This window comes from Podarcis filfolensis (genome assembly GCF_964270895.1).
Source record: "Podarcis filfolensis genome assembly, chromosome: 7".
Taxonomy (NCBI): Eukaryota; Metazoa; Chordata; class Lepidosauria; order Squamata; family Lacertidae; genus Podarcis; species Podarcis filfolensis.
This window is the reverse complement of record NC_139603.1, coordinates 10,771,748-10,798,012: the sequence shown is the minus strand read 5'-3', so window position 1 is coordinate 10,798,012 and position 26,265 is coordinate 10,771,748. Positions and strand designations below refer to the sequence as shown.

General features: G+C 42.9%; 1 protein-coding gene across 1 annotated transcript in view; it reads left to right on the top strand.

Moving 5' to 3' along the window:
• Positions 1 to 26,265, top strand: part of GABBR2 (gamma-aminobutyric acid type B receptor subunit 2) — a 291,693-nt gene that overhangs the window by 68,394 nt on the left and 197,034 nt on the right. Inside the window, exon 3 of the mRNA XM_083624623.1 lies at positions 8,000 to 8,170. Coding sequence (XP_083480749.1) covers positions 8,000 to 8,170 — 171 coding nt within the window. The remainder of the gene's footprint in view (positions 1 to 7,999; positions 8,171 to 26,265) is intronic.

Below are 26,265 nucleotides of genomic sequence, written 5' to 3'. Positions count from 1 at the left end.
AGCAGTCATCAGCGCTCGTCATAGCTCAGGTAAGGAGCACATCATGCCAGTCTTTAGCACGGACAATAACATAGTCTAAGAGGTGCCAGTGGTCTGACTGATGATGCCTCCATGAAGTTTTAAATTTATTTTTCTGTCGAAAGAGTGTGTTGGTAATAGCAAGGTTGTGCACTGCACATATCGTCAAAAGTAAGATTCCATTCTGGTTGCTGTTGCCAAACTCCTTCTTTCCCAATAGTCCCAGGCCACAGATCGAAATCTTGCCCAACTCTTGATTAAAATCACCCAAGGAGGATAATTTTATCTTCCATAGGCATCTGATTGGACGGTATCCAGCTGAGAGTAAAATTTTTCTTTAATGTCTTCATCGGCATCCAGTGTTGGTGCATAAGCGCTTATAATAGTAGCCTGTTGGTTTTTGGTGAGCTTTATTTGCAGGGTTGAGAGTCGCTCATTAATGCTGGTAGGGACTTCTGACAGGAGCTTCACAAGGTCATTTTTGATAGCGAAGCCTACCCCATGTATTTGATGTTCTTGTTCAGATAGACCTTTGTATCTGAATGTGTAGTCTCCATTTTATTCCTTCATTTGTCCCTCGCCTGCTCTTCGAGTCTCTTGAAGCGCTGCAATATTGATGTTAAAACATCACAGCTCTCTTGCAATGATGGCAGTTCTGTGTTTAGGATGCTCGCTGTCTGTGTTATCTGACAAAGTCTGTATATTCTATGTTCCAAAGTTCAATTGTCTTTTACGACCGCTGGGTGGTGACTCCACTGGGCGCGGTAATCCAGTCAGGGAAAAAGGGAGGCAGACTAGGTTTAGGGCACCTTTTCTAGCCCCTCCCCTTTTTGGGGTGAGCAGAGCGGATCCTAAATAGGACTGCTCAGTCATGGATACAGCTGCCAAGCTGCTCAACTGCCTCATTCCTTGAGTCAGAATGACTGAATCTGTATCCACTGCCCATGTGCCGGTTCATGACTAGGGGCTTTCAGATTTCACGATCCTGCCCCCGTTACCATTTGTCGATCACCATGGGACTTTTGGGTTTTGGGTTGGGTTTTTGGAAGACGCCTGTGCATGAATTTGTTTTATGTGTGTAGATCAGTGCACGCTGACCAACGTACAGTCTTCGCAGTAGGGCATGAAGTAGTCATGAAGTAGTCACAACAAACCAGTAGATTCCTATCTGCTGCAGCCTTCATCCGCCTTCAAAGCCGTTGTAACATACCACTTGTTATCATCCGCCTGTTCTGCCATTGAGGACTTCTTGGATCATTCTTTGTCTAGCTCCTTCCCTTTGACCTTACTGCCTTGGGTGAACCTGCTTGGAGTATGAGATTCCCGACGGCTTTGCTCACAAGGGTCATAGAAACATGCAAGCCCACTCACCACAACAAGGTGATGATCCAGCGAGTGGGTTTCTGCTTAACACCTGCATGACTTGGCAAACCTTTACCCTCCAGTTAGCTTCCCCCCCTCTGCATAGAAATGGAACACAATGAAATGGATGCACCGCTCCATTATGCAGCATTGCTGCTACTGACAGTTCTAGCAAGTTTGCTATCATACGCTTGCCTTTCCTTCTGTAAAGTGATCATGAACAGCACTGCCTACACTTCGCTGTAACAATAACAAAATATAATAGATTCTATACAGAGAAATCTTCAAGTTTATCCGAAGCAGGGTGCTCTTAATAATGATATGACAAAGAAATTGAATACACATCACATTTTCAGAAATATCATTTTCGTTTATTGTTTGATGAAATATTGCAATCCTGTGTTGATTACTCTTTTTTTTAACGTGATCTTTTGTTAGCTGTGCTCCATGCTCTCTTAAGACAAATTAGAGGTAGAAAAACTGACATGACACCCCGATTGTTGTGATTATAAAGCAGTTACTGTCACAGCTGTTTTCACACTTGCAATCTTTCAGCTCTAAAGACATCAGCTGATAGCCATGTGTAACATTTAAGTGCGAGTGTTAAGAAAAACTGAGAGTTAAAAAGCGGATTTAAGGGTAATTAAACTTTCTGCTTGTATCACCTGCACAGAGATGTGCTCAGTAGATGCCCTTATACTGAACAAAGTACTGCAGTTAAAACATGCTTCCTTGGCAAATCTCTGAGCTCATTTCAATGTGCTTGTGCTGAACTCTAATAAAGCTCACAGTTTGGGCCTGCACCAGGCAGTTATACTAGATTTATATTTGTTGCATGAGTACATTAAACATGAACACTGTAATGTATATAGCAGCCTTTCCACTTTTGAGGCCTCCCCTGAATGAGATTTGGCAGGAAAGACTTAAAACCTTTCCAATGAACAGATCAGGGTTCTTCCAATGGTTGCCCCAAGGAGATGTGTCAATCAGTACATGTGCTTGTTCACCTTTTAAGACAGGCTTCCTCAACCTCAGCCCTCCAGATGTTTTGAGACTACAATTCCTATCATCCCTAACCACTGGTCCTGCTAGCTAGGGATCATGGGAGTTGTAGGCCAAAAACATCTGGAGGGCCAAGGTTGAGGAAGCCTGTTTTAAGATATATATGACCTTTTTTGTTCACCATTAAATTTTTACATAATTTGCCTCTTTCCCCTCTGACCTCCCTCTGAGCCTTCTTCCCTTGGGGGTTCCCCAGCTGGTGCCTCCCACCACCCCTCTGTCTCCAGCCAATCCATGGCATTAGGATGAGAAATGCATGAATGACAGGCTCCTTCCCGCTCTTCAAAGGTGGAGCAGGAGGAGCATGTCGGGACAATGGCTTTGCTTATTCCTAGGTCTCTGCTTGTGGACCTTTGAACCATATACTGTATTCAGAATGCACAGAGCACAAGTCTTCCTGCCTGTTAAGACCTTTTTGGCTCTGCTTTGGTCTTCTTCCAGCAGTTCTTATTGCAGAGGAAGGAGTTGGTTTGCATGTTTTGCACAACCATCATCTCTTGTCACTGAACAGCTGATGGGCAGGAAAGAACCCAGAAGACTGATGTAAATTCACCTGCTGGGTGTATCTGGCCCATTGGCTGGGGATTCCCCATCCTTTTTTAATAGTTATGTAGAACATGTCTGAGTATTGAGAGGTGCAACTTGTCATGAAAAGCAGAGGGAAATTTGCTTTCTGTTTCCTTCACAAAGAGCTTTGCCAAGGTTTGTTTACCACCTCTGCCATCCAAACAAGCCACTTCAAATTGCCCCCAGTAACTCTTTACACGTTGCCAAGTTCCTCACATGCCCTTTGGACGAGCAATTTCCCATATATTTTTGCTTCAGCATTGTTATTCTTTCCTTTCTTTTGCTTTTTGATCCTGGCTGAAGTATCATTCCAGAAAATTACAGAATAGTGTGTTTCATTAATAGCATTCATTGGTATGGGCCGAAAAGCATAGGTGTAACATAAAGATTATGGAGTAAAATTCGTCTAATTATTGAATGGATGGTTTGGCATTTTCACTAGTGTCAGTGGAAGTGTATATAAGATTTTTAAAATAGAGAAAATGAAGTAGAAACAGAAGATTGCAAAATTCCTTTCCCATATAGAGCCTTCAGCTCTTCTGACAGCTTAGGATATTTGGTAAGAAATACTTGTCACTCATGTCTAAAGCTGGATAATTTCACATCATGGAACTTTTGTCTTAGAGAAGAATGGAAGTTAGGAAGTAACCATGTTTTTGTTCAGTTTTTTTCTTGTCTGTAAATGAAACGAAATAATTTTAAAAGCTCGCTTGAATAAGTTGCTAATTTGTTAACAGTGTGACAAAGGATTGGTGGCAGCTAATTACATTGCATTTTTCACTGAGACACACATTTGATCATAAAATATTAAAAACACAATCTGGAATGTTTTCTCCAATATTTTATTTCTGAGCTGCTTTTTTTGTTTTGACAAAACATATCAAAGAGGTTTTTAAAAAAGGAATATTCGTACGTCTGGTGTGGAACATGCCATGATCCTTCTGGGATTGTTTGTCCACCTTTGGTCCCCACCCTGCACTCTGCTCTCACCTGTGGTTCCTAGAAGCTGTCAGCATGCGACAATGGCCACACCCTGGAATGACTAGCTGGCTAAACCAGGTGAGGGCAGACATTGGGTCTCAAACCCTTGGTGAGTTAGGGGCTCCGGTGGATTGAGCGGATGAGAACAAAATAGGTCTAATGGTAAAGAAGGAAGTTTCTGCATGTGCTGTACAGGGAAGTGAGGGGCAGGTGGGGCTCACCAACCTGGGAAGGCAGCTCATCCAGGAGGAAATATCTGCTGCCTTGTGGGTTATCATTGGGAGAAGAAGAGGGCAAGGAATAAAGGTAAAGGAACCCCTGACCATTAGGTCCAGTCATGACCGACTCTGGGGTTGCGGCGCTCATCTCGCTTTATTGGCCAAGGGAGCCGGCGTACAGCTTCTGGGTCATGTGGCCAGCATGACTAAGCCACTTCTGGTGAACCAGAGCAGCGCACGGAAACGCCGTTTACCTTCCCGCCAGAGCGGTACCTATTTATCTACTTGCACTTTGACGTGCTTTCGAACTGCTAGGTTGGGAGGAGCAGGGACCGAGCAACGGGAGCTCACCCCGTCACGGGGATTCGAACCTCCGACCTTCTGATCGGCAAGTCCTAGGCTCTGTGGTTTAACCCACAGCGCCACCTGCGTCCCTTCATTGTGGGTTATCATTGGGAGAAGAAGAGGGCAAGGAATAAACCCTACACAAATGCTAGCAGCTGGTGTTCTGACAGTAGAACATTGGCTATCTAGTTCAGTCTGTAAACCCTTAATTGTTCAACAGATGTCTTTACCTCCTTCAAAACAAGCAATTTCTTATCCTTTCTACTCCAAATTCATCAAGGACCATCCTCAAACTTAATTTTCACACTCTGCCAAGTATCGTCTCAGTCCGCTGAACCATTTTCTAACCAGAAGCCATAAAACCTCCTGGCCCTCACAATTTCTCATAATAATGGCAGAATGTGATTTGGCCAACTCACTCTTAACACAGAGGCATGCCTGTGACCCTATAATTCTGATGTATTTAGAATAGCAATGGGAAAGTTTCAAATTATAGAGAGCTATAATTAGAGGATTCTGCCTGTTGGAATCCTCTAATTATGAAATGTTTAGTGGCTCGGAAATGCTGCAAGCGGCAGGATGGATAATGGGTAGAATACAGGGGAGTGAAGGAAGTGCTGACTACTAATCTCCACCGTCTGAACAATGTAGTCTAGATGCATCTTGAATTGGAACTGCTAGCTAGTGCAAATATTTGGCATTAGGACAAAGCTCCAATACCTTTAATAGGAAACTTTGGAAGGTTTGGAGCTCTTCTCACCTCCTAACCAAAGTAAGTGCACCCCAGTTCACAAGTCATTTGCTTATTGCAAACTGAAATTATATAAAATAAAAACATTCCTTCCAGTCGCACCTTAGAGACCAACTAAGTTTGTTATTGGCATGAGCTTTCATGTGCATGCACACTTCTTCAGATACCAAATTATATATTACATGTGATTCTTTAGAAAAAGAAGAAGTCTTAAAATGCTATTAGTATTTAGAAATTTTATGATGTTTTCTGGTGTTGGTATTGGAGAAATTAAATTATCACTGATATTTAATATGTATTTAAAATATGTACTTAGTTAGCAGGATTTTTATAACACTTGTAACAAACACTGTGGACAGTATGGACAGATTCAAAATATAGATCACAAAATAATATGCAGTTGAAAATGTTGACAACAGGACACATGGAGGGGATGGTGGGAAGTCTCAAGATTCAGAGGAATCTCTATAGATGGATAGGTTTTTGGTATTGTTTTAACTCTATATTTGAAAAATGAAATAAAAACGATTTAAAATAAAAATTAAAATAAAATATGTACTTTAATGGGATATGTTGTTATTTCATTTATACCCCACCTGAAGGGGAACCCAGCAGCTTACAGATAAAAATAAGAACCGCTAAAAAGATTTAATATTATTTAAAAACAATTAAACATCGATAGAATTAAAACTATATATCTATTAAAATATATCAGTAATAAGGTTTTATGTATGTTTGAATAACAAGATTGGGATTTAGAAATTCTAGTGGTATTCATTGTTGCTAGCAGTGGATTGATTCAATTGTCAGTACTCAATACAGTGGTGCCTCGGGTTACGAACTTAATTTGTTCCGGAGGTCTGTTGTTAACCCGAAACCGTTCTTAACCTGAGGCACGCTTTCGCTAATGGGGCCTCCCGCTGCCAGCGCACAATTTCTGTTCTCATCCTGGGGCAAAGTTTGCAACCCGAGGGACTACTTCCGGGTTAGCGGAGTTTGTAACCCAAAGTGCTTGTAACCCGAAGCGTTTGTAACCACAGTATGTAGAATTGTTATAATTAATAAGTGGTGCCAAGAGATATTTATTTTGTGTATATATACTTTTAACAAGAATTATATTGTTAGGAGTTCGGGGTGTTAAGATGTGCGCCAGACCCCTCTAAACTCTGGATCCAGCAAGTGTTAGAATTTAATCCAGGCTTCTAATTCTTGGAATAGCCAGGCTACCCTCCTGGTGAGGTGGATGGCGAGCCATTAAGGGGCTTGGTGCAAGATGGCAAATGGGTGGGGCCCCCTCCCTCAACAGAAAAAAGCCAGAGTTTGGAGGTAGCAGTGATGTGACCTAAAAGAAAATCAGCAAGTTGGAGGGTGAGTCAGAGCAACGTTTGGGAGCAGTGTTTAATTTCTGTTTGAATACAAGGCTGCTGCTGTGGTCTGTGGTCTGTGGGAGAAACAAGCAACAGTATTATGAATGGCTTGCATCCTCACTAGCCCTCTATGAATGGGGAACAGTAGTGAGGTGGGGCTCCTTCTGCTATCCAGGATTGAAGGCTCTTGCTAGAGGATGGGGCAGAGCAGCTTTTTGTGTGTGGAATTCCCTCACAGCCCCTGAAACAGATTTTTAAGGGGCTACAGGATTGCAGGGAGTCTCATTAGCAGAACTCATCTCACTGGAAGCTTTCTTCTGATCTAAACACTGAAATCGTTACAGAAACTGTAGCTAAATCACCACTGAATTAATTTCATGCAAATAAATGCAACCTGGTGTTCCTATCTGTTAACTAGATATTAGATAAAAATCTTGTATCATATCTATGTACATTAATTGATGCATAAATCATATTATGAGGCCAGTTGATCCATTGGCTTCAAGGATGACCTTCTGTATGGACTTGAGAATCTATGAGGAGGCAACTTGGGACCAATCAGTGTGCATATGTTTTGCATGTGGTAAATTGGTTGCATGGGAAAGCAAGTGTAGATCAGCGTTTTTCGCATATTTTCACTGTCACATGAGAGCCCTGTGCCCATCAATAGAAAGAGATCTCCCCACCCCCAAACTCTTGAACCTCCATCTCCCTTCAAAGCGGGACCTGACCCCTGGAGCAGCTATTTTTATCAGGAAGCATGTTATTGGCATTACTTACAGCTATGGCCATGTTCTGGGGCAGGCATATGTATAATGTGGATAACAGGCATATAATAATAAATAATAATAAATTTTTATTTGTATCCTGCCCTCCCCAGCCGAAGCTGGGCTCAGGGTGGCTAACAACAATAAAATAATACAACATTCTAAAATCATTTCATTATAAAATTAATTCAAATCAAATTAATGGCAACCATTGGGCTAGAGTTCTGTGAAGATTGCCAAAGGAGGGAGTCAGGCTGTGCCCTGGCCAAAGGCCTGGTGGAACAGCTCTGTCTTGCAGGCCCTGCAGAAAGATGTCAAGTCCCGCAGGGCCCTAGTCTCTTGTGACAGAGCGTTCTACCAGATCGGAGCCACAGCCGAAAAAGCCCTGGCTCTGGTTGAGTCCAGCCTAACCTCTCTGTGGCCTGGGACCTCCAAGATGTTTTTGTTTGAAGACCGTAATCTTTCATAACACACACACACACACACACACACCATATATATATATATATTGCAGATTATTAGATTAAGCTGATATTTTTTTAAATGGTTTTTGTTTTTCAGCTTTCCTTCGCAGCAACGACACCAGAGTTAGCTGATAAGAAAAAGTATCCTTATTTCTTCCGGACAGTGCCATCCGATAATGCTGTGAACCCTGCAATTCTGAAGTTGCTCAAACACTACAAATGGAAAAGGGTGGGGACTTTGACCCAAGACATACAAAGATTTTCTGAGGTAAGATCTGCTCAAATTCTTGTACTAGAATCTGGCTGCGAAAGTTGCATGTTTTTGCATGCGGTGGCGAGTTGAGATACTTGTATTTCAAAGAAGCATTTCAGCGGGTGCTGGCTCAAAGTGGCAGAAGTCACTTCAAGCGTTGTCACTTCAGGATCATCTCACTTCAGAATATGGGGGGGGGGAATCACGTAAGAGAAGCACTGTTGGGTCAAACCAAAGTCCTACCTAGTCCAGTACCCTGTGTCCCACACTGACCAACAACATGATCACAAGGAAGGCATGAGTGCAGCAATAGCAGTCTTCCTTTGTTGTTCAGATGAGATTTTTCTGTACTAGGTTGGTTAGAAGATACTTGGGTGTGAGAGGGGCAGCCAAGCTTAGGTTCACATGAATAAGTCTTTGCTTTCCAAGGGTTAGGTTATGAACAAGGATTATCCCGCAAAGCAGATGCATAATCAGACACAAATAGCATTGTTGAAAGGCTTGTTCTGATTGGGTCAAGAGTCTAGTGAGAAGAGTTGGGAAAGAGTGCAGAGGCAAGGTCAGGCTGTCCTATGCCTCTTCTCTCAGAACAGAGTCTGAGGTTGCGATTTCTGGTTTAACCCTTTCTATTCCTGACACCTGGACATATTAGCAAGAACTCTGTACAATTCCCATATTGCTTTCTTTTCTAAGTCAGAAGGGACGTGGGTGGCGCTGTGGGTTAAACCACAGAGCCTAGGACTTGCCAGTCAGAAGGTTGGCGGTTCGAATCCCCTTGACAGGGTGAGCTCCTGTTGCTCGGTCCCTGCTCCTGCCAACCTAGCAGTTCGAAAGCACGTCAAAGTGCAAGTAGATAAATAGGTACTGCTCCGGCGGAAAGGTAAACGGCGTTTCCATGCGCTGCTCTGGTTTGCCAGAATCAGCTTAATCATGCTGGCCACATGACCTGGAAGCTGTACGCCGGCTCCCTTGGCCAATAAAGCGAGATGAGTGCCACAACCCCAGAGTCGTCCACGACTGGACCTAATGGTCAGGGGTCCCTTTACATTTATTCTAAGTCAGAGCATGGATCTCATTATGTCAGTGCTTTGAGTCAGGAGTTCAAAGGAGACTTTATGAAGTTTGTGTGAACCCTTCCACCTGTCCCTGCAATGTGAGCTTGTATGAGCCCAACATTCAAGCTCACATGCAAGAGGGCTTGAATAATAGGGAAAAGCATTGTATGAACTGGTTCTGATAAATTTAGCTTTCTGTACTTCTAGTCCTAAGACAAAAGGCTGTGTTGGTGTGAAATGTGTGAAGCTATAATAAGATAGGTATCTCGTAGGCTTTCTTCCCACAGTGTTGAATAGTCTGCAAACTTTTCGAGTCAAATGTGATTTTCACTTTTGAGGGGGGCGTTCCCGGAGTAATCTATATGACCCAATATCCTAATAGATGCAAATAAATATACAGCTATTTTTGTGCACAGTTATAATTATTATTTATTAAATGTCAATGTTAAATTCCAATGTATTATTCATTAGATGTCAATGTGATCTTCATCTGAAGATCACAGGGCAATTGTACAATATAAAAACACACAAAAATGCATACCATAATAACAAGCAAAAACAATAATTAGCCAAAGTCCTGGGAGAAGAGGAATGTTTTTGCCTGGCACCTCTGAGGTGAGCCTCCCTAGGGAGAGAATTCCATAAACGGCAATCGAGGGAAGAAAGAGCTAGGTGGAGTTTGAAGTGCTGGATTACCTGCATACAGGCAACCTTGTCATGTGATAGGTGTGATGGTTCTGGGGACTGGATTTCCTCCACATTTGCTCTCAGAATTATTCATTGCCAACGTCTAGCATGAAAAAACAAGTGTCAAACAGTGGCACCAAACTCAGCCTAGCTATCATTATCTAGTTCCTCCAGCCCAGACAGATGGGGTTTGTTCTCCTTCTCATTCCTATTTTAAAGTTACCTATACTGTAGTTAGGACGCAGGTGGCACTGTGGTCTAAACCACAGAGCCTAGGGCTTGCCGATCAGAAGGTCGGCGCTTCAAATCTCTGCGATGGAGTGAGCTCCCGTTGTTCGGTCCCAGCTCCTGCCCACCTAGCAGTTCGAAAGCGCATCAAAGTCAAGTAGATAAATAGGTACTGCTCTGGCAGGAAGGTAAACGGCGTTTCTATGTGCTGCTCTTGTTCGCCAGAAGTGGCTTAGTTATGCTGGCCACATGACCCAGAAGCTGTCTGCGGACAAACACCGGCTCCCTCGGCCTATAGAGCAAGATGAGCACGCAACCCCAGTCGTCTGTGACTGGACCTAATGGTCAGGGGTACCTTTACCTTTGCCTTTATACTGTAGTTACTAGGCACTGTTTAGCAGTAGCAACTGTAAAACAGTAACCCATGATAACAGCCATCAAGAGTAAAGCAGATACGTGTCTGTACACACCTTTCTTATTTAACTTGGGTTGATTTTCAGTTGTACCGTTTATCTCTTCTTTGCACTGTATCAAGAGTAATTTAGTTTCAGGCAGCTGGAGGCTTAGTGGGTATTTGGCAAGAGTTTTTGAACACCTAAGGCAAAGCTATTACACAAAAGTGAGATGGCATTAGAAAAACAGAAAATGAAAAGCAAACAAAAAATAGCATTCTGTCTAATATACTGGCTTAGTTTGAGATATTAAGTACCTCAAGTTACGGCAAAATACTGAAACTCCATTTGCATGTTCAGACCCAGAAACCTTCCCATCTAAATAAATTCACACTTGACTCAGATTTTGGTTTTGGTTTTTGGCAGAATTTAGGCCACAACTTTATTGATTACAGAAAGTGATTGGGTGCACAGGCTCTGGTTTGACTAGCTCCCTGCCATGCAGGTAGCACTGGCCCAGGGTTCCAGCATAGGTCAGCCAAGAGTGAACACCTGGATAAGTGGAAAGCCGGGAACAGGCTACCTCTGCCACCCAAATGTCCCCCTGGACTCAGGCACGGGCACAACCCCCTCTCAGGGGTTGACCAAACCATCGAGTCCCTGGATTCCTTTAACAGAATACCCTTCACATAGGGATGGTGAGAGCGTTCTCCCATCCCTATCACCTGAACCAGAGCCTATCCGCAACCTTACAAGTTGTAACAATTTGCCACGCAGCAGGCAAAACCCAAATGGCAACAGCCAATCAACCAAGTGGGGAAAATTCCTGCCGTGCCTGTCCCAATGACAGACGACACATGACGGCATAGCAAGGTCAAGCGTGCAAGCCCTAAAAGTAGGGAGAGGTGGGTGGGTGTTCTGAATGCAAGAGCCAAAAGAGGAAGCTCTGAGTCACGTGCATGGGCATAAATAGGTCCCTCGAACCGTTTGGACTGCGTCCCATTGGCCAGATTACACCCAGCTATGAGGGACCTACCAATCGGGTGTTGTGGCTGACCAATCGTACCCACCCACAACACAAGGGGTCGGTTTCCAGGTCTCACCACAATACGTGCCCTCTTTAAGGGAGGACCCAATTTCTAAGCACATTTACTGGTGGGGAAACCCCAGTGCTTTTTTTCCGCATACCCCTGTGAACCTAGGGGTAGATTTTGTGAATCTAAGTTTGGCCTCATTGAGGGACAGTGTTTCAATATGAGTAGGAAAATTAACATTTTATTTAAGAAAAAAAGCACTGGGAAACCCTATTGATTTTTATGAGACTTACTTCAGACATTTATCTGTGTATTCATTTCATTTGTATGTTCCCCTAAAGAGCTGTGGGCAGTACATAAAGAGTTACTCCATTTTAGAATTGGTGTGTTTTGAGTTAGAATGACCAAATCAAGCTTGTGAGGGTGGGGGCATAGTTTCAGTGCTGGCAGGATGTATCATTTATGCAGTAATCTAGTCAATCAAACTCTAAGGATATTCTATTTCTCTATAAAATGAGAGAGTCCTTTGATCTCTCTGCTGGCAGAGCCAATCCCCATTCACTTGTTTCATTTAAGAATGGAAATCAATACACAGATTTTACGTGGGGGAGGGCAGGAATGAGAAGATAAATGGAAAACTGCCTTCCCCCACTGCCAGTTTTCCAGGGTTATTGACAAGCACAGTAGGTAGAAAAGCAGTTATGACAAATTGTAAAAGCAAAACTAGTTCTATCCTCAAATTTGATTCCGTATGGCAATTCCTTGTCCAAGTAAGCTACAAAATGGATATACATATTTATTTATTTTTAAGGCATGTAAAATCCTTATAATACTGAAAGATATCCAGATATAGTACCTCATTTGTTGTGAATTCAGTCTTCTATGATTCTTTTGGACAAATTGCTAATTAGTCCCCTGTGTTTAAATTTTACACAGATTTTTTCCCCCAACATAAAAGAAATAGCAACTGCTACGGTAGCCTGAAGGTAGTAAACAGATAAATAATTGTTTGCATCTAGAGCTTTGCATTTACAATGCAATTTCACAAAGTAAAATTAACATCTTTCTATAGAAACACATGGTTTAATTATAATTTATTTCCCCCCTTTTTTCTTAAATGAACCGGTTTTGCAAAATGGGTGCTTTAACAAATAAAATGCAAACTGTTGTTGCTTTTTCAAACTCAAGCTTGTCCTTCCCATTGTAGGGACTGAACAGAAAGTGCTTCTACTAGATTCTTGTCTTAAGTAGGTTTTCTATTATCTTGTTCCTCTCATGGTGCTTCTGTTATCTAAGAATAGTGAGAGATAGAAAGATTTCCCTGATTGCTTCCTCCCTTCCACACGGTTTCAAGTGAGACTGAAGAACTGATCTTGGAGACACACAAACAGCAGCAAAAAGCTCTGTGGTCATAGAAGCAGGCAGCACAACATGTCCAATACATTGCTTTTCCAATATTCAGTCAAGTCCCCCGTTCACGTGGATCCAGAATTGGCCTCCACAGTCACTTACGGACTCATTGTTAAAACCGTGTTCATGGAAGACAATCTTTCTTGGCTACGAGTGATCGCCAAAGAAGAAGAATCATTTTCATGAGGAGGAGAGAAAAAGAAAATAAGCAGAAGACAGCAATCCCATTTCCTTTTCCAACAAACAAATAGAGGATTTCTCTCATTCCTTGTATAGTTTTTTCCTTTAAGATAAACACAGACAAAATCCTCCACTTCTTATTTTTCCACTATATGTCTTCTAGGACTCTAGTTAAGGAATATGCTCCATTTCTCTCTTTTTTAAAAAAATCTGTCGTACCAGAAGCAGTAATAGAACTAAAGTATTGTTGTGAGCTCCAATTCTGACCTCACCTATCCAAAAAACGCATTATTGTGACATCCTTGGAGATGCATTCCAAGTTTCATCTATTGTCTGGTTTCCCCAGACTGAATAAAAAGCTTGTCTTGAGCCTCACCTTGCCTTCAACCTTGTAGCTGTACAGAATCTATAATAATCACCTAGCTTGGGTAGACTATTCGTATGCAGCCTTTGGCACAAGCCATTATTTCTGCTGTAGCCACAGCTACCATCTGGATAACGGAAACGAGCCTCTACCTTCTCACACATACACACCTAAAGCCAGGGGTGCAGGATTTCTACTGCCTTACAATGGTCACCTCAGGAGTAAGGGAGCAGCCAGCTAAATTCCAGGTCTCCAGCTTGGCAATGCCAGCCTGCCCCCCCCCAGCCACTTTTCTAGGTACAGTGGTACCTCGGGTTAAGAACTTAATTCATTCTGGAAGTTCGTTCTTAACCTGAAACTGTTCTTAACCTGAAGCACCACTTTAGCTAATGGGGCCTCCCACTGCTGCTGCGCCGCCGGAGCACAATTTCTGTTCTCATCCTGAAGCAAAGTTCTTAACCCGAGGTACTATTTCTGGGTTAGCGGAGTCTGTAACCTGAAGCGTATGTAACCCGAGGTATCACTGTACTGTACTCTAACAACCAGTTGCATGATCCCAGCAACCTAAGCCATGTGGGAGGTTAACTGGCCCTTGTGTGTGTTCACAAACCGGTACAGAAATCCAATGAAGCAGTTTATTGAAAAAGGAAAAAGGAAGAAAAGGGGAGGAATAGCAAGTACTGTGTGCAGTTCAAAATAGAAATAAAGCACTATGCCGCAATATTGGTATAACTAACCCTACACTTAATCCAAACTTAACTTACCCTCTGTGGCTACGTGTGGCATAGGCCACTTTAGGCATCAGTTGCTGGTTACTGGAGTGTGGGAGGGGATTCAGAAAAGACAAAGACTGCAACACAGTTGTCATCGTTTAAGGTGGGTATTGACTGACAAGTGCCTCACCCAGCCAATCATAATTCATGCTTGTCAGCTGGTGGTTGGGGAGAGTCCACTTTGCAGAGGACTCTCCTTATATATCACTGCTGGACATGATTTAATTAGGACCTTAACATATTTAGCAAGGGGCCGCCTTACTCTTTAGGAACAAAACCAGCCTTTGTCACAGCTGTGTCTGAAGTTCAAGCATCAGTCTTTGAATGACCACATCGTATTTGCTTAGCCAGTGTGAAGCTGGTAGTCTGTAAGTATCCTCTCCATTTTTGGGAGAATAACCGGTTTTCCTAAGAGTCTCTCTCACAAGGCTGTTTACAAGGTTTTAGTCAACTGGGGTTCCAGCCTGGGCATTTCTGCAGGAGGTAATTGGCCTTCCTCTGCACCCCAGAGGGCTTAATTTGCCGATGGTGGGAAAGCTCACAAGTCTCGCTCAGGGCCTAATTTAGGCTGCAGAATTGTTATTCCCAGTGATAATCCGCATTGAGAAGGAAAACGAAACTTGATGCAGACCCCAAACTGCCAGTAATTGGAAAGAGCTACGTTAAAAAAACACAAAGCAAGCCCTCCCACCCCAAACCCCCCAGCCCATTTTGGTATTTTTGCAGCAGCAGCTTTCAGCGTAAGGCTGCCTTGCTTGTAGCCAGTGTTTGCAGTAGAAGCACATCATCTTTTAATGTAAACAGCATATGCAGCTGTGTTGCTGCCAAAAGCTCTTGGTGTGCACGAACAGCCTCAAGTTGGCTACGGTTTATGTGATATCCTTCTAAAGTTTTATATACCTATGGGTTTGTTTGTTTTTTAAGTCTACACCTAAATATGTAAAATGTGAATATCCAAAAATGTGACAAATGTTTAAAAACACATGCTATTTGTGATCACTGCTTGAAGTAAAGTTGATGGGAGTTGGCAAGGGTGGATCTCTTAAATTCGGTTCCTTGATTTTCCAGGCTTAAATTCAGCTGACATTTTCACAACAGTTCACAATAATAATAATAAATTCTCGCAAAAAAAGTTGTCAGTGTTCAAGTGCATGTCTGTACACACATCTCTGCAAACATTTCCCCCAGATGCAATGCATTTTTGTATGTTACTTTCACTAAAAAACATTTTTTGTGCACACCTTTTGTTATGAGAACTGAAACACATAATTCGAGAAGTGTGAATTTCCAAATGCACCTGAGTTTCAGTTCATGCGTTGTTTTGGGAAGTGCAAACTGGGAAGGCAGAATGCACTTGTCAAATTGCTGTTGCGGACTTTTAAATCCATGACACCCGACCCCTTTTATAATGGAAGGAATCATTTCACCTAAAACATGTTGTCAGGGAATCAGGAGCAGGAGCACTGGGGAGAGAGGAATCGGAGAGCGAAGGGGAAGAATCCGAGGGCAGCGTAGGGGAGTATGACAGTGGCCCGAGAGATTCCATGAGCTTCTCCAGCGAATCAGAAGATTCCCAGAAGGGGGCTCCGATGGTCAGGGCAAGGGGGGTCCCAGGGGGGACGCACCAGAAACAAGGAGCCAGAGGGGAACCCCAAAGCAGCAGTGGAGGATCCCCACCAGAGCGTAGTGGGGGGGGGAAGAGTCACATGTGTCAGGGCCAGCGTCTCCTCCAGCGGGGAGAGAGAGTGAGTCAGGGCTGACCACGCCTCCATCGGAGAGTGGGGGAACGGAAGGGAGGTCAGTTGCAGCTAGCCCCCCCCCCCCGAAGGGGGAAGCAGTGACAGCAGCAGTGAAACGGTCAGGAGGAAAGCTGCTGGTTGGGCGCGTGTGCCAAGTTCAAATGTGCAGGCGCGCGGAACAGCAGGAGACCCGGATGGGGAACCAGCTCCTAAAGCCCGCCGGAGGGAGGGAGAAGGCTCAGGGGAATCAGCAGGAGAAGAGGCTAGAAAGGGCGGAACCCCGGCGGGCAGGCGGACCCAGAGGAGGAAGGAGCAGCGGAGAAGGTGGAGCAAGGCTAGAATCTTAAATTGGTGTCAAGGGGGAGGAGACTCAGACGGAGCATCAGCGGTCTGACACTTGAGACGTAGAGCTGCGCGCTGCGGCTCTGGAAGTGAAACTGAACTTCAATAAAGACTTTTATACTTAACAACGAAGCAGCGTTGGTCCTTTGTGAGCTGGGACCTAGGGTAGCTCTGACACATGTCCTCATGTTTTAGTGGCTTGTTTCCAGTAGATTTCTCCTATCAACCAGGGTCCCTTACTGGAAGCTGCCACAAAGTACAGGAAGTCATTACTAATGTTCTCTGAACAGCAGAATGCTAACTTAGTTCAGCCATTGGTTCCAGTGCTGTATTTTTATAAGACAAAAGAGAAAGAACTTTGTGCTCGATATGCTCCAGTTTACGTTGGCTTGAGTTACACTGAGGTGCAGTTTGACTCGCTTTAATACTAAGTCATGATGTAGTCTCCACTCCTTTCGCTCACCCATTGTTTCCTTTTACGTGAGTTGGGGGATTAATTTTAATTCCCGTGTTGTCCTCCTGGTATCCTGTCAAACAACTCTTTAATTTGCTTGCAAGATAAAAACAAACAATTATTTAGTCTCTGGCAGATTTAAACCAGTATAGAGGGTGGAAAGGAAGAATGATTGCAGGTTATCTTTGGCACTTACCTTCCAAAAGTCTAGAGGCAGACCTTCCAGCCATTGCACCATTATTTTTATTTTTTTAAAAGAAGCTTACTAAAGTGTACAGAAGTGGTATTTGTGTTGGTTTCTTCCCTTTGGTGTTTTCCATCAATGTCGGTTTCATTTCTGCGAGATAACTTTAGGACAGCTTGTCTGTCAAGAGAAGGATGGCAGATTAATAAAGGCAGTTGCCTCTGGCTCAGTTGCCCCAGGAGCAAGTTGAGGAGGACATGGCAAGACCTAAAGAGCTATGCACTGAATGGCGGGAGATGCTTATCTTTCATGTCAACATGGTCACCTTTTATTATTTTTAATGCATTCATTATTTGGAATGAGTGCGTTTTTCTTTTTGGAGATATGAAAGGCAAAAAGCAAGTTGTTGCTATTATTATTATTATTATTATTATTATTATTATTATTATTATATTTTTACCCCACTGTTTTCCCTGATGGGGCTCAATTTGGCTTACAGATAAAAATAAGAACCGCTAGAAGCATAGAAAAATATATATGAAGCGATTAAACATTGATAGAATTAAATCTATATACATATATAGAATCTATTAAATCCATACCAGTGATTACAATAAATAGCCAGTGCAGCTGTTGAAGTTGGCTCCCTATAGTTCACAATTTGTACAAGAAATCCAATCATGTGCAAAGTTGGCTTGGAGAAGTGGTGAAACATTGTTCTTTTTAATGTTATTTAGAGCATTTGTGTATGGTTCACTTATTATTATTTATTAAATTTGTATATCGCCCTGCACCTGAAGATCACAGGGTGGTTCACAACATAAAAATGCAAAATGAGAACACAAAATACGTAATAAAGCAAAAACAGAAACAAACCAATAAAACTCCTACACAAAAAACACATTTAAAAGGCCATAGAATTTTAAACGCCTGGTTACAGAGAAATGTTTTTTGCCTGGTGCCTAAAGGACGTTGGTGGCACTGTGGGTTAAACCACAGAGCCTAGGACTTGCTGATCAGAAGGTTGGCGGTTTGAATCCCCGCGACGGGGTGAGCTTGCGTTGCTTGGTCCCTGCTCCTGCCAACCTAGCAGTTCGAAAGCACGTCAAAGTGCAAGTAGATAGATAGGTACCGCTCTGGCGGGAAGGTAAACGGCGTTTCCGTGCGCTGCTCTGGTTCGCCAGAAGCGGCTTAGTCATGCTGGCCACATGACCCGGAAGCTGTACGCCGGCTCCCTTGGCCAATAAAGCGAGATGAGCGCTGCAACCCCAGAGTCAGCCACGACTGGACCTAATGGTCAGGGGTCCCTTTACCTTTAAAGATATGTAAAGAAGGTGGCAGGCAAAGCCTCCTTGGGGAAAGCATTCCACAAATGGGGAGCCACTGCAGAAAAGGCCCATTCACATGCTGCCACCTTCCAGACATCTTGTGGAGGAGGCACACAAAGGAAGACCTCAGATGATGATTGCAGGGTCCGGGTTGGTTCACGTGGGGAGAGGTGGTCCTTGAGGTATTGCAGTCCTGAGCCGTTTTCCATTAAGCAGACAAAAATAATAAAAACAATAATAAAAATGCAAAACATTATATGAACTAATAGAAATATAAAATATCAAAAGTTTTAAAAGCAGAAAAAAATCCATAAAACCAGTATAAAAAGCAATAAAATTGACTGCTGAACAACTCAGATAATACAAATATCTTAATCTTTGTATTTGCACCTTCCTCACCTTTTAGGAGAGGACATTGCTTCATCCAGGTGCCACCACTGAAAAAACCTTCTTCTTGATCACCAGATGACTATTTCCTCCCCACTCCCAGGCATAAGATACTTTGAGGAGGGCCTCTGAAGTAGACATTGTATTTATGTTTTCATTTATTCAATTAAATTAATCACAATATCTGTAAACCTACTTTTACAGGAAATAGAACAAGGTGGCATACAACATACTTGGTCAATATTAGGCAGATGTAAAGTGTCATGGTGGCCAATTGGAGCAGAAGAATCACATCTGTAATGTAGGCATACCTAGTCATGAGGGCTATTCAGTTCATTCCAAACAGCCAGAAATATTAGAGTATCCATAGATTGGTCATTTTATGATAATGTGTTTAAAACAGGAAGCCAAAGCATGAAACTTAGAGCATTGGCTTCTCTAATGTGATAGCATCTTCTAAACTGAGTCCAGTCAAAAGATTCTCAGATAAAATGGTGGACTTTGTGAATGTAGAACTGTTTGCATGCACTGGGAGGAATTGCATATGCTGAACAGATGGTTATTGTGGTCAATTTTGGCAGAATGATCACTACTTGTTTGGGGGGGGGATGTGTTCAGTCTTTGCTTTGCCTCCACCTGTTTGTGCTTTTAAAAGATGACTACTCCCAGCATCTGTTAGCCTGACTCATGTAAGCAGTCCAGAGGCTGAATGTGTATTTCATTACCTACTTGGCAGAACTATTTCACATGTATTGCTGTCAAGCCTGGTTTTCTGGAAACAAAGAGGTGGTCAAGCAGACATGTGGAGATGTCCAGTGGGAAAGCACCTTGGTCTGTGCCTCAGGGATGTACTGTTCAGTCTGAGGAAACATGCTAGAGTTAATAGCTTTAGCGCAGTGTTTCCCAACCTTGGGCCTCCAGCTGTTTTTGGACTACAACTCCCATCATCCCTAGCTAGCAAGACCAGTGGTCAGGGATGATGGGAATTGTAGTTCAAAAACAGCTGGAGGCCCAAGGTTGGGAAACACTGCTTTAGCGGACCAGTTGCCACGCTGTGTCACATGATATCTGCTATAATAGCATCCTCTAGCCTGCTGGAAGATTTACTTCTTGGGCTCCATGATCACTGCAGATGGTGACAGCAGCCACGAAATTAAAAGACGCCTGCTTCTTGGGAGAAAAGCGATGACAAATCTAGAAAGCATCTTAAAAAGCAGAGACATCACCTTGCCAATAAAGGTCCGTATAGTTAAAGCTGTGGTTTCCCCAGTAGTGATGTATGGAAGTGAGAGCTAGACCATAAAGAAGGCTGATCACCGAAGAATTGATGCTTTTGAATTATGGTGCTGGAGGAGACTCTTGAGAGTCCCATGGACTGCAAGAAGATCAAACCGATCCATTCTGAAGGAAATCAGCCCTGAGTGCTCACTGGAAGGACAGATCGTGAAGCTGAGGCTCCAGTACTTTGGCCACCTCATGAGAAGAGAAGATTCCATGGAAAAGACCCTGATGTTGGGAAAGATGGAGGGCACAAGGAGAAGGGGAAGATGGAGGACGAGATGGTTGGACAGTGTTCTCGAAGCTACCAGCATGAGTTTGACCAAACTGCAGGAGGCAGTGGAAGACAGGAGTGCCTGGCGTGCTCTGGTCCATGGGGTCACGAAGAGTCGGGACACGACTAAACGACTAAACAACAACAAAGCCTGCTTGAACAGAGGGAACACTGAGATTTTCCAAGGGTGTGGTTCAAACTACTCTTCAGTTAACACAACAAGATTCTACTCTAAAAATGTTGATAATAGCCATTCTTATGTTGATTAAACCAACTCTTTTTATAGCCTGTCTTAAATTAAACACCACCTCAATGAAGTAGATTGCAATTTGTGCCTATTTTAAATAATGGTCTCGCTGAAACTGAACAAGAGCCAAACTGTAGGCAAGAATAACATGGAACAAAATTAGTTCTCTGTACTTGACCGCTAATCAGCCTCGCTGAGGGAGAATCAACACATATTGAAAAAAGCAGAATTGATCCAAGCTTGAAAGCACTTGCGTTGGATATTACACTAATTGGCTGGAGCAAACTTTGTTTGTAATTAAAAGCTTATTTCCTTTCTTCACCTTTTCACCTTACCACCTGATCTTAAAAATGCTTACTTAGAATTAAGCCCCATTGGTCCATACCTAGTAGAAAAGGTGATTAGGGCTGCCACCTTAATGTCTTTAAAGGGATGTCTACAACACAGACAGAAACTGTTTTCATAGTTATTTTCTTTCTCCAGAGAACCCTGGGAACTGGGTCTGCTCATGCATGTGGAACAACTTAAAATTTTTATTTTTTATTTTAACAGAATTGTGTTATTGTCATGAAACTAAAATGACCAGGAAGTCATTTATTTACTTGCAATAGCAAAGTTCTACTTAACAATAAAGTTTTTTTAAAAAGCATTTAGACTGGTAAAAAATAAATGAACCATAAATTTTCACTAAAGGTAGATAGAACATAGGCATTGCATCCCTGTTATGCATCTTTCTGCTTAAGAGTATGGAAAAGACCTTTGCTTGAGATATTGGGAGCCACTACTACTCACAGAGTAGTATATATGGCAGCTAAGATTTTCTTTCATTTTCATAAATTGAAAGTTATTTTAAAATGTGCAAACTCTATAGCTTCCTCTTGTCCTAAATATAAAGCATAATATGTATGATTGAAATGACATGAATCAAGCTGTTCCCAGCCGGGAAGGACTGGGCGATGGGCTTCGTGGGGTGGTGAATGCTTCCCTCCGTGAGGGAGCCTTCCCAGACCCGCTGAAAGAGGCGGTTATTAAACCGCTTCTTAAAAAACCATCTTTAGATGCGGCCACGATGGCCAACTATCGCCCAGTCTCAAATCTTCCATTCTTGGGCAAGGTGATTGAGCGAGCGGTTGCCGAACAACTCCAGGCACGCCTGGAAGAAGCGGACCATTTGGATCCCTTCCAATTGGGATTCAGGCCTCATCATGGGACTGAAACTGCCTTGGTCGCACTGGTTGATGATCTCCGGCGGGCTAGGGACAAAGGTGAGAGCTGTTTCCTAGTTCTGCTGGATCTCTCAGCGGCGTTTGATACCATCGACCATAACATCCTACTGGACCGTCTTGAGGGGCTGGGAGCTGGGGGCACTGTCATACAGTGGTTCCGCTCCTTCCTCCTGGGCCGTGTTCAGAAAGTGGTGGTGGGGGATGAGTGTTCAGACCCCTGGGCTCTCACTTGTGGGGTGCCTCAGGGTTCTGTCCTCTCCCCCATGCTTTTCAACATTTACATGCAGCCGCTGGGAGAGATCATCAGGAGGTTTGGGCTGGGTGTTCATCAGTATGCAGATGATACCCAGCTCTACCTCTCTTTTAAATCAGAACCAGTGAAGGCGGTGAAGGTCCTGTGTGAGTGTCTGGAGGCGGTTGGAGGATGGATGGCGGCTAACAGATTGAGGTTGAACCCTGACAAGACAGAAGTACTGTTTTTGGGGGACAGGAGGCGGGCGGGTGTGGAGGATTCCCTGGTCCTGAATGGGGTAACTGTGCCCCTGAAGGACCAGGTGCGCAGCCTGGGAGTCATTTTGGACTCACAGCTGTCCATGGAGGCACAGGTCAAATCTGTGTCCAGGGCAGCTGTTTACCAGCTCCATCTGGTACGTAGGCTGAGACCCTACCTGCCCGCGGACTGTCTCGCCAGAGTGGTGCATGCTCTGGTTATCTCCCGCTTGGACTACTGCAATGCACTCTACGTGGGGCTACCTTTGAAGGTGACTCGGAAACTACAACTAATCCAGAATGTGGCAGCTAGACTGGTGACTGGGGGCGGCCGCCGAGACCATATAACACCAGTCTTGAAAGACCTACATTGGCTCCCAGTACGTTTCCGAGCACAATTCAAAGTGTTGGTGCTGACCTTTAAAGCCCTAAACGGCCTCGGTCCAGTATACCTGAAGGAGCGTCTCCACCCCCATCATTCTGCCCGGACGCTGAGGTCCAGCGCCGAGGGCCTTCTGGCGGTTCCCTCATTGCGAGAAGCAAAGCTACAGGGAACCAGGCAGAGGGCCTTCTCGGTAGTGGCGCCCGCCCTGTGGAACGCCCTCCCAGCAGATGTCAAAGCGATAAACAACTACCTGACATTCAGAAGACATCTTAAGGCAGCCCTGTTCAGGGAAGTTTTTAACGTGTGATATTTTACTGTATTTTTGGTTTTTATGGAAGCCGCCCAGAGTGGCTGGGGAGGCCCAGCCAGATGGGCGGGGTATAAATAATAAATTATTATTATTATTATTATTATTATTATTATTATTATTATTAACAGTTATAAATATGCATATTAATGGATACTTTTGTTTCTAGAAAACAAAGGTTGCCAACTTTTTTTGTGCATTTCTGTTTTCTGTATCATATTTTAACCTCAGCATTGTGCATGTCTATTGCATAGCTGTCAACTTTTCCCTTTTCTTGTGTGGAATCCTATTCGGAATCAGGGAATTTCCCTTAAAAAGGGGGAAACGTTGACAGCTATGGTCTATTGCAACATGTCCTATCTTAATTATTCAGGCCTTAATTGTAAGCATTCTTTAAATCGGGCCGGATTATTGGAATTTAACCCCCCTTTTTTGTAAATGTTGTATTAGAAAATAATACAAATCAAATATGTGGTGTACAGCTTTAAAGAGTTAGTGGCATACAGTGATAATATGTTCTTCATATGACCCAAAGTAAATCTTTCTAAAATAATGTAATGCCTCAACGTTTGTTTTAGAAGATACAATAGCATTTAGTCATTAATAGGGTGTGAAATATGAAAGTGTTGAGATATTATATTCAAGAGTTGGCCTCAATCTATGATGAGAAAGTCTGGATAGGGTTCTCATCTATCCCCCCACTCAAAAAATAATGCAGCTTGAAAAATTGCTATTTGTCAATGAAGCATTAAGTAATGTGCAGTGCAATCTTATACATGTTTACTCTGAGGTAAGTTTTCCAGTACACAGTGGGGCTTACTCTCAGATAACTGTGTTGCAGCCTTGCAGCATGATCTGTCTGACAATAACATACTGAACTTGGCCGGGTTAGAAAACAGCAACAACCGCAGATCTCTGAGCCAGAGGTGTTATGTGTTGACAGGGTCAGTGAGAGTTTATAGTGCATTCCAGGAAACATGCAAAACACTTGAAAAAGCAGAATTTACTCAGGTTTTCTGGAAACCAAGCTCAAAAGAAGGTGACTTGGCTTTAAGAAGTCATAGCTCAGTTATAGCTTAATCCTAACCCTGTCTAATCAGAAGCAAGTCCTATTGAATTCAATAGGTGTGTCAAGGGTAGAACTGTAGCCTTAGCCTCTTTAATCTAACTTTCTATATAATACAAGCTGATCAACTTTTCCTTTTCCTTTTTTACACTGAGGGACACTGTTATGTACTGAAGTTTGCACCCTGGGCCAGCAGGGGGATACTCAGGTCCACATATGCAAATAAGGGATTGAAAGTGACGTCCAGTGATTGGATAGTTACAGAAAGTGTTACAGTTGCGTTGTATTGGAGCTCTATATAAGCAGGCTGGCTGAACCCTTCAGTTCAGTTCTGTTCTGGCCTGTGAATAAAGAAGAGCTGTTTGAAGGATCGCTGTGTCGTCTGATATGTTCACCCACAACTTAACAGGCACATTCAACCTTAGTCAACCTTCTGGGGGCCACACAAAGGAGGGGGGTGTCTAGGTGAGGGAGAAAAATTTGATAGTGGGGCCCAGAGTTAGCCACCTCTGATATAATACCAAGTACGTTCAATTTCTTGCAATTCTAGAGTTCAGTCCCTCAACTGAGCTAATGCTGTCGAATTTACTAGAGCGGAAGGTCTCAAATTTCTTTCCCTTATGGACTACTTGGAAATTTCTTAGGGTCTTGGAGGACCACTTAATGGTTTTTCTGCCCGTTGTAGCAATTGAAAGGAACTGTGCTAGATGCTGTGTGGTTTTTTAGCTACGTTTGCATTGCTTCTTTTATTTTTTTATATGTTGTATTTTATTACATTTTTATTATAATAGAATAAAACGCAAAAGGAAGGGAAAAAATGCAGCCTCTGGACTAGAGCTTTTTAGCCAATACGAATGAGAGAGAGAGAGAGAGAGAGAGAGAGAGAGTTTCATTGAATGCAGCGGGTCTTGATTGCGCAGTTAAATGATGAAGTCTCATTGATTTCAGTATTATTAGACAACTGGATGGATTACTGCAATAATCAAGAAAATGAAAGTCTAAGAAATAATAAATTATATTGGACGTATTAAAATTGAAGTCAAACGATTTATTTCTCTTTTGTCTCTTGCTGCTTCTGTTCTTTTAAAACCTAACCTCTCATTGCTTCAAAAAGAAAAAGAAAAAGAACCCTGAGAATTTAGTGTCCCAGTGTTTTCAGTTGAAGGCATAATGCAAGTTAGATGCTGTCAAGTTGTTGGCATTTATTTGTTTTCTTTTTTAATTAGTCTAATCTAATCAAGTCATGCTTTGTGTTGTGGTCATACTGGCATGTTTTATTTCCTGGACATGGAGAGGCAGACTCCCGTTTTGTATGTTCTTTTGCCACTTTCAGCTTGCATGCAGTCTATGTATATTAAAAAGGGCAGCAACCGAATTACTTATTTCAGGTAGGTAGCCGTATTGGTCTGACACAGTAGAAATATAAAAAATTTAAAAAAATATAAATTGTCCAGTAGCACCTTAGAGACCAACTAAGTTGTTCTGGGTATGAGCTTTCATGTGCATGCACACTTCTTCAGATACACTGAAACAGAAGTCACCAGACCTTCATATATAGTGAGAGGTTGGGGAGGGGGTATTACTCAGAAGGTTGGTGGGAATGGGTGATTGGCTGATAGGTGTGGTAAACCTGTTGACGACTGCAATTGGTCTTACAGGAAAAAGCAAGGGATGAGATGGCCAAAAATGGTTTTAACCAAAAATGGTTTTAAGTTTGGTAATCATTTGTAATTCAGCAAATTCTCTTTCCAGTCTATTTCTGAAATTCTTTTGTAATATGACAGCTTCTTTGTGATCTTGTATAGAATGTCCTGGGAGTTTGAAGTGTTCTCCTACTTGTTTCTCAGAGAAACCAGAGAAAAAGAAACTTCTGTTTCAGTGTATCTGAAGAAGTGTGCATGCACACGAAAGCTCATACCAAGAAAAAACTTAGTTGGTCTCTAAGGTGCTACTGGACTATATATATATATATATATATATATATATATCAGATTACTTATGAGTAAGTACTCACTGAGGTGCTCGCTCAAGAACGAACCTGTTGCTGCAGTGGAAGAACAGTCTATTGCAGTCTTCTTTCTATCAAGTGAATCCCCTTGTGATAGCTCAAGTTGATTAGAGTGTGGTCCTGATAACGTCCAGGTTGCAGGTTCGATCCCCATATGGGACAGCAGCATATTTCTGCATTACAGGGGTTTGGACTAGATGATCCTCAGGGTGCCTTCCAACTCTGATTTTATGATTCTGAGGCTCCAGCTTGCTGTATGAAATCAGGGTCAGC